Source organism: Oncorhynchus masou, chromosome 11, assembly GCF_036934945.1.
Source record: "Oncorhynchus masou masou isolate Uvic2021 chromosome 11, UVic_Omas_1.1, whole genome shotgun sequence".
NCBI classification, from domain to species: Eukaryota; Metazoa; Chordata; class Actinopteri; order Salmoniformes; family Salmonidae; genus Oncorhynchus; species Oncorhynchus masou.
In genome coordinates this window covers 54,034,830-54,049,613 of record NC_088222.1, presented here as the reverse complement: position 1 = coordinate 54,049,613, position 14,784 = coordinate 54,034,830, and the positions used below count along the sequence as shown (strand labels likewise).

The following is a 14,784-nucleotide window of genomic DNA, read 5'->3' as shown; positions in this document are numbered from 1 at the left end:
TCCCTCTTTCCCCCCTCTCGCACTTCTCCCTCTCCCCCCTCTCACTACTCCCCTCCCCCCCTTTCCCCTCTCCCTCACACTTCTCCCTCTCCCCCTCTCACTACTCCCTCTTCCCCCTCACACTACTCCCTCTTTCCCCCCCTCTCACTGCTCCCCCTCACCCATCTCACTCTCCCTCTCCCTCTTTCCCCCCATCCCTCTCACTACTCCCTCTTTCCCCCCTCTCACTCCCTCTTTCCCCCTCTCACTCTCCCCTTTCCCCCTCTCACTACTCCCTCTTTCCCCCCTCTCACTTCTCCCTCTTTCCCCCCCCTCTCACTTCTCCCTCTTTCCCCCCTCTCACTACTCCCTCTTTCCCCCTCTCACTACTCCCTCTTTCCCCCTCTCACTACTCCCTCTTTCCCCCCTCTCACTACTCCCTCTTTCCCCCTCTCACTTCTCCCTCTTTCCCCCTCTCACTACTCCCTCTTTCCCCCTCTCACTTCTCCCTCTCTCCCCCCCCTCTCACTACTCCCTCTTTCCCCCCCTCACACTCCTCCCCCTCTCACCTCCCTCTTTCCCCCCCCTCTCACTTCTCCCTCTTCCCCCTCTCACTACTCCCCTTCCCCCTCTCACTACTCCCCCCCCTCACTACTCCCTCTTTCCCCCTCCCTCCCTCTTTCCCCCTCTCACTTCTCCCTCTCCTCCCCCTCTCACTACTCCCTCTTTCCCCCTCTCACTACTCCCTCTTTCCCCCTCTCACTACTTCTCCCTCTTTCCCCCTCTCACTCCCTCTCCCCCCCCTCACACTTCTCCCTCTCCCCCTCACACTTCTCCCTCTTCCCCCCTCACACTTCTCCCTCTTCCCCCTCACACTTCTCCCTCTTCCCCCTCTCACTGCTCACCCCTCTCACTCTCCCTCTCCCCCTCTCACTACTCCCTCTTTCCCCCTCTCACTACTCCCTCTTTCCCCCTCTCACTACTCCCTCTTTTCCCCCTCTCACTACTCCCTCTTTCCCCCTCTCACTACTCCCTCTTTCCCCCCCTCTCACTACTCCCTCTTTCCCCCTCTCACTACTCCCTCTTTCCCCCCCTCACTTCTCCCACTCCCCCCTCTCACTTCTCCCCTCCTCCCCCCCCTCTCACTACTCCCCCCTCTACTCCCTCCCCCCTCTCACTACTCCCTCTTTCCCCCTCTCACTACTCCCTCTTTCCCCCTCTCACTTCTCCCTCTTTCCCCCCTCTCACTACTCCCTCTTTCCCCCTCTCACTACTCCCTCTTCCCCCTCTCACTACTCCCTCTTTCCCCCCTCTCACTACTCCCTCTTTCCCCCTCTCACTTCTCCCTCTTTCCCCCCTCTCACTACTCCCTCTTTCCCCCCTCTCACTTCTCCCTCTCCCTCCCCCTCTCACTTCTCCCTCTTTCCCCCTCTCACTACTCCCTCTTTCCCCCTCTCACTACTCCCTCTTTCCCCCCCCCTCCCTCTCCCCCCCTCACACTTCTCCCTCTTCCCCCCCTCACACTTCTCCCTCTCCCCCTCACACTTCTCCCTCTTCCCCCTCACACTTCTCCCTCTTCCCCCTCTCACTGCTCCCCCTCTCCCCCCCTCTCACACGCTTTCCCCCTCCCCCCTCTCCCTTCTCCCTCTTTCCCCCTCTCACTACTCCCTCTTTCCCCCTCTCACTACTCCCTCTTTCCCCCTCTCACTACTCCCTCTTTCCCCCTCTCACTACTCCCTCTTTCCCCCTCTCACTACTCCCTCTTTCCCCCCCTCTCACTTCTCCCTCTTTCCCCCTCTCACTTCTCCCTCTCCCCCCCTCTCACTACTCCCTCTTTCCCCCTCTCACTACTCCCTCTTTCCCCCTCTCACTTCTCCCTCTTTCCTCCCCCCTCTCACTCACTCTCCCTCTTTCCCCCTCTCACTACTCCCTCTTCCCCCCCTCTCACTACTCCCTCTTTCCCCCTCTCACTACTCCCTCTTTCCCCCTCTCACTACTCCCTCTTTCCCCCTCTCACTACTCCCTCTTTCCCCCTCTCACTACTCCCTCTTCCCCCTCTCACTTCTCCCTCTTTCCCTACTTTCTTTCCCCCTCTCACTACTTTCCCTCACTTTCCCCCCCTCTCACTACTCCCTCTTTCCCCCCTCTCACTACTCCCTCTTTCCCCCTCTCACTACTCCCTCTTTCCCCCTCTCACTACTCCCTCTTTCCCCCTCTCACTACTCCCTCTTTCCCCCCTCTCACTTCTCCCTCTCCTCCCCCTCTCACTACTCCCTCTTTCCCCCTCTCACTTCTCCCTCTTTCCCCCTCTCACTACTCCCTCTTTCCCCCTCTCACTCACTACTCCCTCTTTCCCCCTCTCACTACTCCCTCTTTCCCCCTCCTCTCCTCTCCCTCTTTCCCCCTCTCACTACTCCCTCTTTCCCCCTCTCACTTCTCCCTCTCCCTCTCTCCTCTCCCTCTTTCCCCCTCTCACTACTCCCTCTTTCCTCCCCCTCTCACTACTCCCTCTTTCCTCCCTCTCACTACTCCCTCTTTCCCCCCTCTCACTACTCCCCTCTTTCCCCCTCTCACTTCTCCCTCTTTCCCCCTCTCACTACTCCCTCTTTCCCCCCCTCTCACTACTTTCCCCCTTTCCCCCTCTCACTACTCCCTCTTTCCCCCTCTCACTACTCCCTCTTTCCCCCTCTCACTACTCCCTCTTTCCCCCTCTCACTACTCCCTCTTTCCCCCTCCCTCTCCCTCTCACTCCCTCTTTCCCCCCCTCTCACTACTCCCTCTTTCCCCCCCTTTCCCTCACTACTCCCTCTTTCCCCCTCTCACTACTCCCTCTTTCCCCCCCTCTCACTACTCCCTCTTTCCCCCTCTTACTCCCTCTTTCCCCCTCTCACTACTCCCTCTTTCCCTCTTTCCCCCTCTCACTACTCCCTCTTTTTCCCCCTCTCCCCCTCTCACTACTCCCTCTTTCCCCCTCTCACTACTCCCTCTTTTCTCCCTATTTCCCCCTCTCCCCTTCACTACTCCCTCTTTCCTCCCTCTCACTACTCCCTCTTTCCCCCTCTCACACTCCCTCTTTCCCCCTCTTCCCCCTATTTCACTACTCCCTCTTTCCCCCCTCTCACTACTCCCTCTTTCCCCCCTCTCGCACTTCTCCCTATTTCCCCCCTCTCACTACTCCCTCTTTCCCCCTATCACACTTCTCCCTCTTTCCCCCTATCACACTTCTCCCTCTCCCCCTATCACACTTCTCCCTCTCCCCCATATCGCACTTCTCCCTCTTTCCCCCTCTCACTACTCCCTCTTTCCCCCTATCGCACTTCTCCCTCTCTCCCCCTATCACACTTCTCCCTCTTCCCCCCATCACACTTCTCCCTCTTCCCCCATCACACTTCTCCCTCTCCCCCCCCTCTCACTGCTCCCTCTTTCCCCCCTCTCCCTCTCCCCCCCTCTCCCTTTCCCCCTCTCACTACTCCCTCTTTCCCCCTCTCACTACTCCCTCTTTCCCCCCTCTCACTACTCCCTCTTTCCCCCTCTCACTACTCCCTCTTTCCCCCTCTCACTACTCCCTCTTTCCCCCCATCACACTTCTCCCTCTCCATCACACTTCTCCCTCTCCCCCCATCACACTTCTCCCTCTCCCCCTATCACACTTCTCCCCCTCCCCCCTCTCTCCTCTCATTTACATTTTCTGCCGTTGTCAGTTAGGTGCAGTGCCTCCAAGGGATTCGTCTTTTTGAAGTGTGTGGTTAATTTCCTCTCTTTCTGGGAGCACTCAGCTGCGGTGTGTGTGTGTGTGTGTGTGTGTGTGTGTGTAAAAGAGAGAGTGTGTAAGTTTGTGTGTGTGTGTGTTTGTTGCACCGTGCCCCACTTCTTACCTGCGCTCATTAGCACGACGCCAGAGCTTCTTTACACTCCCTCTACCACTTCCTCTCCTTCTCTCTCATGCTCCCTCTACCACTTCCTCTCCTTCTCTGTCATGCTCCCTCTACCTCTCCTTCACTCTCATGCTCCATCTACCACTTCCTCTCCTTCTCTGTCATGCTCCCTCTACCTCTCCTTCACTCTCATGCTCCATCTACCACTTCCTCTCCTTCACTCTCATGCTCCCTCTACCACTTCCTCTCCTTCACTCTCATGCTCCATCTACCACTTCCTCTCCTTCACTCTCATGCTCCCTGTACCACTTCCTCTCCTTCTCTCTCATGCTCCCTCTACCACTTCCACTCCTTCTCTCTCATGCTCCCTCTACCACTTCCTCTCCTTCTCTCTCCTGCTCCCTCTACCACTTCCTCTCCTCTCTCCTGCTCCCTCTACCACTTCCTCTCCTTCTCTCTCCTGCTCCCTCTACCACTTCCTCTCCTTCTCTCTCTATAAGACAGAGAGCTCAGCCCAGAGTCCCCTCCACACACGTCTACAGGAAGGTAAGCCAGTAGAAAGGAACCTTTAAGGCTAGACTTGAATGTAGGATATCCCGAGACAGATAAAAATCTGCATTCCAAGAATGCACCCTATGCTCTCTATAACGCAACAGTTTTGACCAGGGCCCATAGGGAACAGGGTGCCATTTAGGACTCTCCCTGACTCCATTACAGCCCCCAGTCATGTGAGTAGTTGTGGTGTAGTGGTAGTAACCTGCAGTGTCCATGTCCTCCCTCTGGCCCCAGTACTGGTCCCATAGTAACCCCTCACAGGCGTGACAATAGTCTTCACACACTACTCCACTTGGCCAAGTAAAGGCCCCAGAGCAAAGAGTCGGAGGGTTTCCCCTGTGTGTCTGTCAGGAGGAATATGGGAAACGAGCCACCCGGTTACAGAGTAACTAGCCAGGACTCTCTAGAGTCTTAAGGAGAAACTAGAGAAAGAAGTGTGTGTGTCTTGGAAAAGGGGAGGGGTGGGGTTTGGGTGGGAATTTATGTGCATATTACATATTTGAAAGAGGAATTGGCTATGTTAGTTCAGGTGTGTGTTGGAGTGGGATCTGTCTGTGTGTGGAAAAGGAAGCGTGTGTATGCGGTTGTGAGAGTCCTTGCGCGTGTGTGTCCTTTTACCTATGTCTGTGTGGCACGCTTGTCAGTGTGTGTGTGTGTGTGTGTGTCCTTTTACCTATGTCTGTGTGGCACGCTTGTCAGTGTGTGTGTGTGTGTGTGTGTGTGTGTGTGTGTGTTAGCCTGGGGAGTTTTGCGAGTCTCTCCAGCCGGGACTCAGTTTGCAGTGTTCATCATTACTGAGCCTCAAAGCCCGCTGATGTGTAGTAGGACCTCCCACTTCTCAGCGCTATCAGGGGCCTGCGTTGGCTGCCCGGCGCTAAGCAGCCATATCTATTCACACATGGAAATGAGCGGTCCACACACAGCCGGGGGAGGGGACAGAGAGAACACACTGCTTTCACTGGCTTGCAGCCCAAATGGCACCCTACACCCTATGTGGAGCACTACTTTTCACCAGGGCACCCATGGGCCCTGGTCAAAAGTTGCACACACTAGGAAGGGAGTAGGCCGCCATTTGGGACGCAGAAGACCGGGCCCTCTGCCTGCACCCTGCTCGCTTAGATGGAGGAAGGTGGGGCTGTCAGTATCAATGACTGGGTGACCTCTCTCATATCCCTCTCTTAGATGGAGAAAGGTGGGGCTGTCAGTATCAATGACTGGGCGATCCCTCTCTTAGATGGAGAAAGGTGGGGCTGTCTATCATAATGACTATCTCCATATCCCTCTCTTAGATGGAGAAAGGTGGGGCTGTCAGTATCAATGACTGGGCGACCTCTCTCATATCCCTCTCTTAGATGGAGAAAGGTGGGGCTGTCAGTATCAATGACTGGGCGACCTCTCTCATATCCCTCTCTTAGATGGAGAAAGGTGGGGCTGTCAGTATCAATGACTGGGCGACCTCTCTCATATCCCTCTCTTAGATGGAGAAAGGTGGGGCTGTCAGTATCAATGACTGGGCGACCTCTCTCATATCCCTCTCTTAGATGGAGAAAGGTGGGGCTGTCAGTATCAATGACTGGGCGACCTCTCTCATATCCCTCTCTTAGATGGAGAAAGGTGGGGCTGTCAGTATCAATGACTGGGCGACCTCTCTCATATCCCTCTCTTAGATGGAGAAAGGTGGGGCTGTCAGTATCAATGACTGGGTGACCTCTCTCATATCCCTCTCTTAGATGGAGAAAGGTGGGGCTGTGTATCAATGAGACCTCTCTCATATCCCTCTCTTAGATGGAGAAAGGTGGGGCTGTCAGTATCAATGACTGGGTGACCTCTCTCATATCCCTCTCTTAGATGGAGAAAGGTGGGGCTGTCAGTATCATAATGACTGGGCGACCTCTCTCATATCCCTCTCTTAGATGGAGAAAGGTGGGGCTGTGTATCAGCGACCTCTCTCATATCTTAGATGGAGAAAGGTGGGCTGTCAGTATCAATGACTGGGCGACCTCTCTCATATCCCTCTCTTAGATGGAGAAAGGTGGGGCTGTCAGTATCAATGACTGGGCGACCTCTCTCATATCCCTCTCTTAGATGGAGAAAGGTGGGGCTGTCAGTATCAATGACTGGGCGACCTCTCTCATATCCCTCTCTTAGATGGAGAAAGGTGGGGCTGTCAGTATCAATGACTGGGTGACCTCTCTCATATCCCTCTCTTAGATGGAGAAAGGTGGGGCTGTCAGTATCAATGACTGGGTGACCTCTCTCATATCCCTCTCTTAGATGGAGAAAGGTGGGGCTGTGTATCAGTATCATATCCCTCTCTTAGATGGAGAAAGGTGGGGCTGTCAGTATCAATGACTGGGTGACCTCTCTCATATCCCTCAGATGGAGAAAGGTGGGGCTGTCAGTATCAATGACTGGGTGACCTCTCTCATATCCCTCTCTTAGATGGAGAAAGGTGGGGCTGTCAGTATCAATGACTGGGTGACCTCTCTCATATCCCTCTCTTAGATGGAGAAAGGTGGGGCTGTCAGTATCAATGACTGGGCGACCTCTCATATCCCTCTCTTAGATGGAGAAAGGTGGGGCTGTCAGTATCAATGACTGGGTGACCTCCTCATATCCCTCTCTTAGATGGAGAAAGGTATGGGTGACCTCTCTCATATCCCTCTCTTAGATGGAGAAAGGTGGGGCTGTCAGTATCAATGACTGGGCGACCTCTCATATCCCTCTCTTAGATGGAGAAAGGTGGGGCTGTCAGTATCAATGACTGGGTGACCTCTCTCATATCCCTCTCTTAGATGGAGAAAGGTGGGGCTGTCAGTATCAATGACTGGGTGACCTCTCTCATATCCCTCTCTTAGATGGAGAAAGGTGGGGCTGTCAGTATCAATGACTCTCTCATATCCCTCTCTTAGATGGAGAAAGGTGGGGCTGTCAATGAGTATCTTAGATGGAGAGGTGGGGCTGTCAGGGCATACCTCTCTCATATCCTCTCTTAGATGGAGAAAGGTGGGGCTGTCAGTATCAATGACTGGGACCTCTCTCATATCCCTCTCTTAGATGGAGAAAGGTGGGGCTGTCAGTATCAATGACTCACCTCTCTCATATCCCTCTCTTAGATGGAGAAAGGTGGGGCTGTCAGTATCAATGACTGGGCGACCTCTCTCATATCCCTCTCTTAGATGGAGAAAGGTGGGGCTGTCAGTATCAATGACTGGGCGACCTCTCTCATATCCCTCTCTTTGCCTCCACATCGCGCTCGCTCTCGCTCTCTCAATTCAATTTCAATGTAAGGGCTTTATTGGCATGGGAAACATGTTAACATTGCCAAAGCAATTGAAGTAGATAATAAACAAAAGTGAAATAAACAAAAATTAACACTAAACATCACACTCACAGAAGTTCCAAAAGAATAAAAGACAAACGTCATATTATGTCTATGTACAGTGTTGTAACGATGTGCAAATAGTTGAAGTACAAAAGGTAAAATAAATAAACAAATACAGGTTGTATTTACAATGGTGTTTGTTCACTGGTTGCCCTTTTCTTGAGGCAACAGGTCACACATCTTGCTGCTGTGATGGCACACTGGTATTTCACCCAATAGATATGAGAGTTTATCAAAATTGGGTTTGTTTTTTGAATTTCTTGTGGATCTGTGTAATCTGAGGGAAATATGTATCACTAATATCGTCATACATTGGGCAGGAGGTGCAGCTCAGTTTCCACCTCATTTTGTGGGCAGTGCACATAGCCGGTCTTCTCTTGAGAGACAGATCTGCCTACGACGGCTTTTCTCAATAGCAAGGCTATGCTCACTGAGTCTGTGCATAGTCAGAAGCTTTCCTTAAGTCTGGGTCAGTCACAGTGGTCAGGTACTCTCTCCCTCCTCTTCTCTATGAATCTCTGTCTCCCTCCCTCCCCTGCCAGCTCACAATAACCATCAGTAAGCCTGTCACGACGGGTTCTAGACTCCCAACACATTCTTTCCTTCCCTCTCTCCCTCCTTGAAGTCACATGGGAATGGAATGGAAACCTGAAGTATTCCCTAAATCATGACCAAGGGCTCCATCCCATTCCCATATTACCTCAAGGAGGGAAGGATGCATGTTTAAAATATTGAACAAGGAGATAAGGGTGCATTTTGAAAGTATTAGAACAGGGCCACACACTGCTGTCCTGAATTCACCCTCTGAGGTTATAACAGGAAGGAAGTCACAGCAGTGTAATACTGTATGTATGTCTGCTTCTGCCGAACACAGCCCCACACTGCAGCTGGTGGCTTGTGCTTGAGCTCTCTGATGGTGTGTGTGCGGGTGTGCGTGTTTTGTGCCACTCACCTCCAGCTAGGTCCTCCTCCAGCAGCTGGATCTGCAGGTGGAAAATCTTCTCCTGGAGGTCACACAGGGAACTCTTCATCTTCTCCCGCCGCGTGACCATGTAGCACAGGTTCCTCACCTGTCACACCCAGAGACAGAGAGAGACACACGTCACACCCAGAGACAGAGAGAGACACACGTCACACCCAGAGACAGAGAGAGACACACGTCACACCCAGAGACAGAGAGAGACACACGTCACACCCAGAGACAGAGAGAGACACACGCCACACCCAGAGACAGAGAGAGACACACGTCACACCCAGAGACAGAGAGAGACACACGCCACACCCAGAGACAGAGAGAGACACGCCACACCCAGAGACAGAGAGAGACACGCCACACCCAGAGACAGAGAGAGACACGCCACACCCAGAGACAGAGAGAGACACGCCACACCCAGAGAGAGACACGCCACACCCAGAGACAGAGAGAGACACGCCACACCCAGAGACAGAGAGAGACACGCCACACCCAGAGACAGAGAGAGACACGCCACACCCAGAGAGACACACGCCACACCCAGAGACAGAGAGAGACACGCCACACCCAGAGACAGAGAGAGACACACGTCACACCCAGAGACAGAGAGAGACACACGTCACACCCAGAGACAGAGAGAGACACACGTCACACCCAGAGACAGAGAGACACACGTCACACCCAGAGACAGAGAGAGACACACGTCACACCCAGAGACAGAGAGAGACACACGTCACACCCAGAGACAGAGAGAGAGACACGCCACACCCAGAGACAGAGAGACACACGCCACACCCAGAGACAGAGACACGCCACACCCAGAGACAGAGAGAGACACGCCAAACCCAGAGACAGAGACACGCCACACCCAGAGACAGAGAGAGACACGCCACACCCAGAGACAGAGAGAGACACACGTCACACCCAGAGAAAGAGAGACACACGTCACACCCAGAGACAGAGAGACACACGTCACACCCAGAGACAGAGAGACACACGTCACACCCAGAGACAGAGAGACACACGCCACACCCAGAGACACGCCACACCCAGAGACACGCCACACCCAGAGACAGAGAGAGACACACGTCACACCCAGAGACAGAGAGAGACACGTCACACCCAGAGACAGAGAGAGACACGTCACACCCAGAGACAGACACGTCACACCCAGAGACAGAGAGAGACACGCCACACCCAGAGACAGAGAGACACGTCACACCCAGAGACAGAGAGAGACACGCCACACCCAGAGACACGCCACACCCAGAGACACGCCACACCCAGAGACAGAGAGAGACACACGTCACACCCAGAGACAGAGAGACACACCCAGAGACAGAGAGACACGTCACACCCAGAGACAGAGAGAGACACGCCACACCCAGAGACACGCCACACCCAGAGACAGAGAGAGACACGTCACACCCAGAGACAGAGAGAGGCCAAACTAGGCTCACCCAGCCACATAATAATACACACAGGCACAAACGACCTGAGGGCACAGCAGGAAAGAGTGGCCACAGCACTGAAGGGAGTGATTGAAAAGGCTTCTTCTACTTTCCCCAACGCACAAGTGGTTATCTCCACCCTGCTACCACGAAAAGACTTCCACCCTGCCACAATACAGCGGGTAAACGCAAGTATTTCCCGTGACTGTGCCTCAAAACCAAACGTTTTCCTGGCCCACCACTCCACCCTGGACTTGAACAGCCTCTATGACCAGGTCCACCTCTACAAGGCAGCAGTGCCCATCTTTGCCCGAACTCTAAAGGACATCGCTCTCAAACGTATCCCCAACACTTCACACAGGAGCAACAGATCAATAGACACCCCACCGAGACCAGCGAGACCCCCTCCCAGACCTGCAGGACCCCTCCTGGACCTACACATAGAGGACCCACGCCAAGAGGAATTACATCCAGAAAACCGCACACCCAGACACATCCACACCCCTACCCCAACCAATCAACACCCCCCCACGTCAACCATGCCCACACCCCATTTAGACCCCCTCAGATCAGACCTATGCCACTCCTGCCCACCCCATGCACCCCACCCCCGCAAAGAGGGCCTCAACATGGAAGCCACACATACGCCCAGGTAGTGAGTGGGCAAACAGTCCCAACCCCCACTCTCACACTCGCCCAAGCCAATGGCATGTACCAGATGCTCAGCAGGCTCTGCTCACACTTACTGGCCTGAGGCCAAACCACAACCAACAACATTGGACACTCTATGGAACAAAAAGCCTTCACTATCTCATCCTGGAATATCCAAGGCCTGAGGTCATCTGCCTTTGGCCTGAAGAGCAGAAACCCGGACTTCACCAAAGAAATCGGTAATACAGACATTGTCATCCTGCAAGAAACCTGGTATAGAGGAGACAGACCCACTGGATGCCCTCTAGGTTACAGAGAGCTGGTAGTCCCATCCACCAAACTACCAGGTGTGAAACAGGGAAGGGACTCAGGGGGTATGCTAATTTGGTATAGAGCAGACCTAACTCACTCCGTTAAATTAATCAAAACAGGAACATTCTACATTTGGCTAGAAATTCAAAAGGAAATGATCCTAACAGAGAAAAATGTCCTCCTGTGTGCTACCTATATCCCCCCACTAGAATCCCCATATTTTAATGAAGACAGCTTCTCCATCCTAGAGGGGGAAATCAATCATTTCCAGGCCCAGGGACATGTACTAGTCTGTGGCGACCTAAATGCCAGAACCGGACAAGAACCTGACACCCTCAGCACACAGGGGGACAAACACCTGCCTGGAGGTGATAGCATTCCCTCCCCCGTATGCCCCCCTAGGCACAACTATGACAACATGACCAACAAAAACGGGTCACAACTCCTGCAGCTCTGTCGCACGCTGGGTATGTACATAGTCAATGGTAGGCTTCGAGGGGACTCCTATGGTAGGTACACCTATAGCTCATCTCTTGGCAGTAGTACTGTAGACTACTTTATCACTGACCTCAACCCAGAGTCTCTCAGAGCGTTCACAGTCAGCCCACTGACACCCCTATCAGACCACAGCAAAATCACAGTCTACCTAAACAGAGCAATACTCAATCATGAGGCATCAAAGCCAAAGGAACTGAATAACATTAAGAAATGCTATAGATGGAAGGAATGCAGTTTGGAAACCTACCAAAAACAATTAGGCAACAACAAATTCAATCCCTTTTAGACAATTTCCTGGGTAAAACGTTCCACTGTAATAGTGAAGGTGTAAACTTGGCAGTAGAAAATCTTAACAGTATATTTGACCTCTCAGCTTCCCTATCAAATCTAAAAATCTCAAATAGAAAACCGAATTAACAACAATGACAAATGGTTTGATGAAGAATGCAAAAATCTAAGAAAGAAATTGAGAAACCTGTCCAACCAAAATCATTGAGACCCAGAAAACCTGAGCCTACGCCTTCACTATGGTGGATCACTAAAACAATACAGAAATACACTACGGAAAAAGAAGGAACAGCATGTCAGAAATCAGCTCAATGTAATTGAAGAATCCATAGACTCTAACCACTTCTGGGAAAATTGGAAAACACTAAACAAACAACAACACAAAGAATTATCTATCCAAAATGGAGATGTATGGGTAAAACACTTCTCCAATCTTTTTGGCTCTATAACAAAGAATAAAGAGCAAAAACATATGCATGATCAAATACAGATCTTAGAATCAACTATTAAAGACTACCAGAACCCACTGGATTCTCCAATTACATTGAATGAGTTACAGGACAAAATAAAAACCCTCCAACCCAAAAAGGCCTGTGGTGTTGATGGTATCCTCAATGAAATGATCAAATATACAGACAACAAATTCCAATTGGCTATATTAAAACTCTTTAACATCATCCTTAGCTCTGGCATCTTCCCCAATATTTGGAACCAAGGACTGATCACCCCAATCCACAAAAATGGAGACAAATTCGACCCCAATAACTACCGTGGAATATGCGTCAACAGTAACCTTGGGAAAATCCTCTGCATTATCATTAACAGCAGACTCGTACACTTCCTCAATGAAAACAATGTACTGAGCAAATGTCAAATTGGCTTTTTACCAAATTACCGTACAACAGACCATGTATTCACCCTGCACACCCTAATTGACAACCAAACAAACCAAAACAAAGGCAAAGTCTTCTCATGCTTTGTTGATTTCAAAAAAGCCTTCGACTCAATTTGGCATGAGGGTCTGCTATACAAACTGATGGAAAGTGGTGTTGGGGGTAAAACATACGACATCATAAAATCCATGTACACAAACAACAAGTGTGCGGTTAAAATTGGCAAAAAACACACAAATTTCTTCACAGAGTCGTGGGGTTAGACAGGGATGCAGCTTAAGCCCCACCCTCTTCAACATACTGGCACGGGCACTAGAAAAGTCTGCAGCACCCGGCCTCACCCTACTAGAATCTGAAGTCAAATGTCTGCTGTTTGCTGATGATCTGGTGCTTCTGTCACCAACCAAGGAGGGCCTACAGCAGCACCTAGATCTTATGCACAGATTCTGTCAGACCTGGGCCCTGACAGTAAATCTCAGTAAGACAAAAATAATGGTGTTCCAAAAAAGGTCCAGTCACCAGGACCACAAATACAAATTCCATCTAGACACTGTTGCCCTAGAGCACACAAAAAACTATACATACCTTGGCCTAAACATCAGCGCCACAGGTAACTTCCACAAAGCTGTGAACGATCTGAGAGACAAGGCAAGAAGGGCATTCTATGCCATCAAAAGGAACATAAATCTCAACATACCAATTAGGATTTGGCTAAAAATACTTGAATCAGTCATAGAGCCCATTGCCCTTTATGGTTGTGAGGTCTGGGGTCCACTCACCAACCAAGACTTCACAAAATGGGACAAACACAAAATTGAGACTCTGCACGCAGAATTCTGCAAAAATATCCTCCGTGTACAACGTAGAACACCAAATAATGCATGCAGAGCAGAATTAGGCCGATACCCACTAATTATCAAAATCCAGAAAAGAGCTGTTAAATTCTATAACCACCTAAAAGGAAGCGATTCCCAAACCTTCCACAACAAAGCCATCAGCTACAGAGAGATGAACCTGGAGAAGAGTCCCCTAGGCAAGCTGGTCCTGGGGCTCTGTTCACAAACACACCCCACAGAGCCCCATGACAGCAGCACAATTAGACCCAACCAAATCATGAGAAAACAAAAAGATAATTACTTGACACATTGGAAAGAATTAACAAAAAAACAGAGCAAACTAGAATGCTATTTGGCCCTACACAGAGAGTGCACAGCGGCAGAATACCTGACCACTGTGACTGACCCAAAATTAAGGAAAGCTTTGACTATGTACAGACTCAGCGAGCATAGCCTTGCTATTGAGAAAGGCCGCCGTAGGCAGACATGGCTCTCAAGAGAAGACAGGCTATGTGCTCACTGCCCACAAAATGAGGTGGAAACTGAGCTGCACTTCCTAACCTCCTGCCCAATGTATGACCATATTAGAGAGACATATTTCCCTCAGATTACACAGATCCACAAAGAATTCGAAAACAAATCCAATTTTGAAAAACTCCCATATCTACTGGGTGAAATTCCACAGTGTGCCATCAGAGCAGCAAGATTTGTGACCTGTTGCCACGAGAAAAGGGCAACCAGTGAAGAACACGCACCATTGTAAATACAACCCATATCTATGCTTATTTATTTTATCCTGTGTCCTTAACCATTTGTACATTGTAAAAACACTGTATATATATATATATAATATGACATTTGTAATGTCTTTATTGTTTTGAAACTTCTGTATGTGTGATGTCTACTGTTAATTTTTATTGTTTATTTCACTTTATATATTATCTACCTTACTTGCTTTGGCAATGTTAACACATGTTACCCATGCCAATAAAGCCCCTTGAATTGAATTGAGAAACACGTCACACCCAGAGACACACACCCAGAGACAGAGAGAGACACGTCACACCCAGAGACAGAGAGAGACACGT

At 50.8% G+C, this 14,784-nt stretch overlaps 1 protein-coding gene across 1 annotated transcript in view; it reads right to left on the bottom strand.

Moving 5' to 3' along the window:
* jade2 (jade family PHD finger 2) overlaps positions 1–14,784 on the bottom strand; it is a 179,340-nt gene that overhangs the window by 21,418 nt on the left and 143,138 nt on the right. The window contains exons 10-11 of the mRNA XM_064978820.1: positions 8,747–8,864; positions 2,938–3,005 (exon numbers count right to left, since the gene is read on the bottom strand). Coding sequence (XP_064834892.1) covers positions 2,938–3,005; positions 8,747–8,864 — 186 coding nt within the window. The remainder of the gene's footprint in view (positions 1–2,937; positions 3,006–8,746; positions 8,865–14,784) is intronic.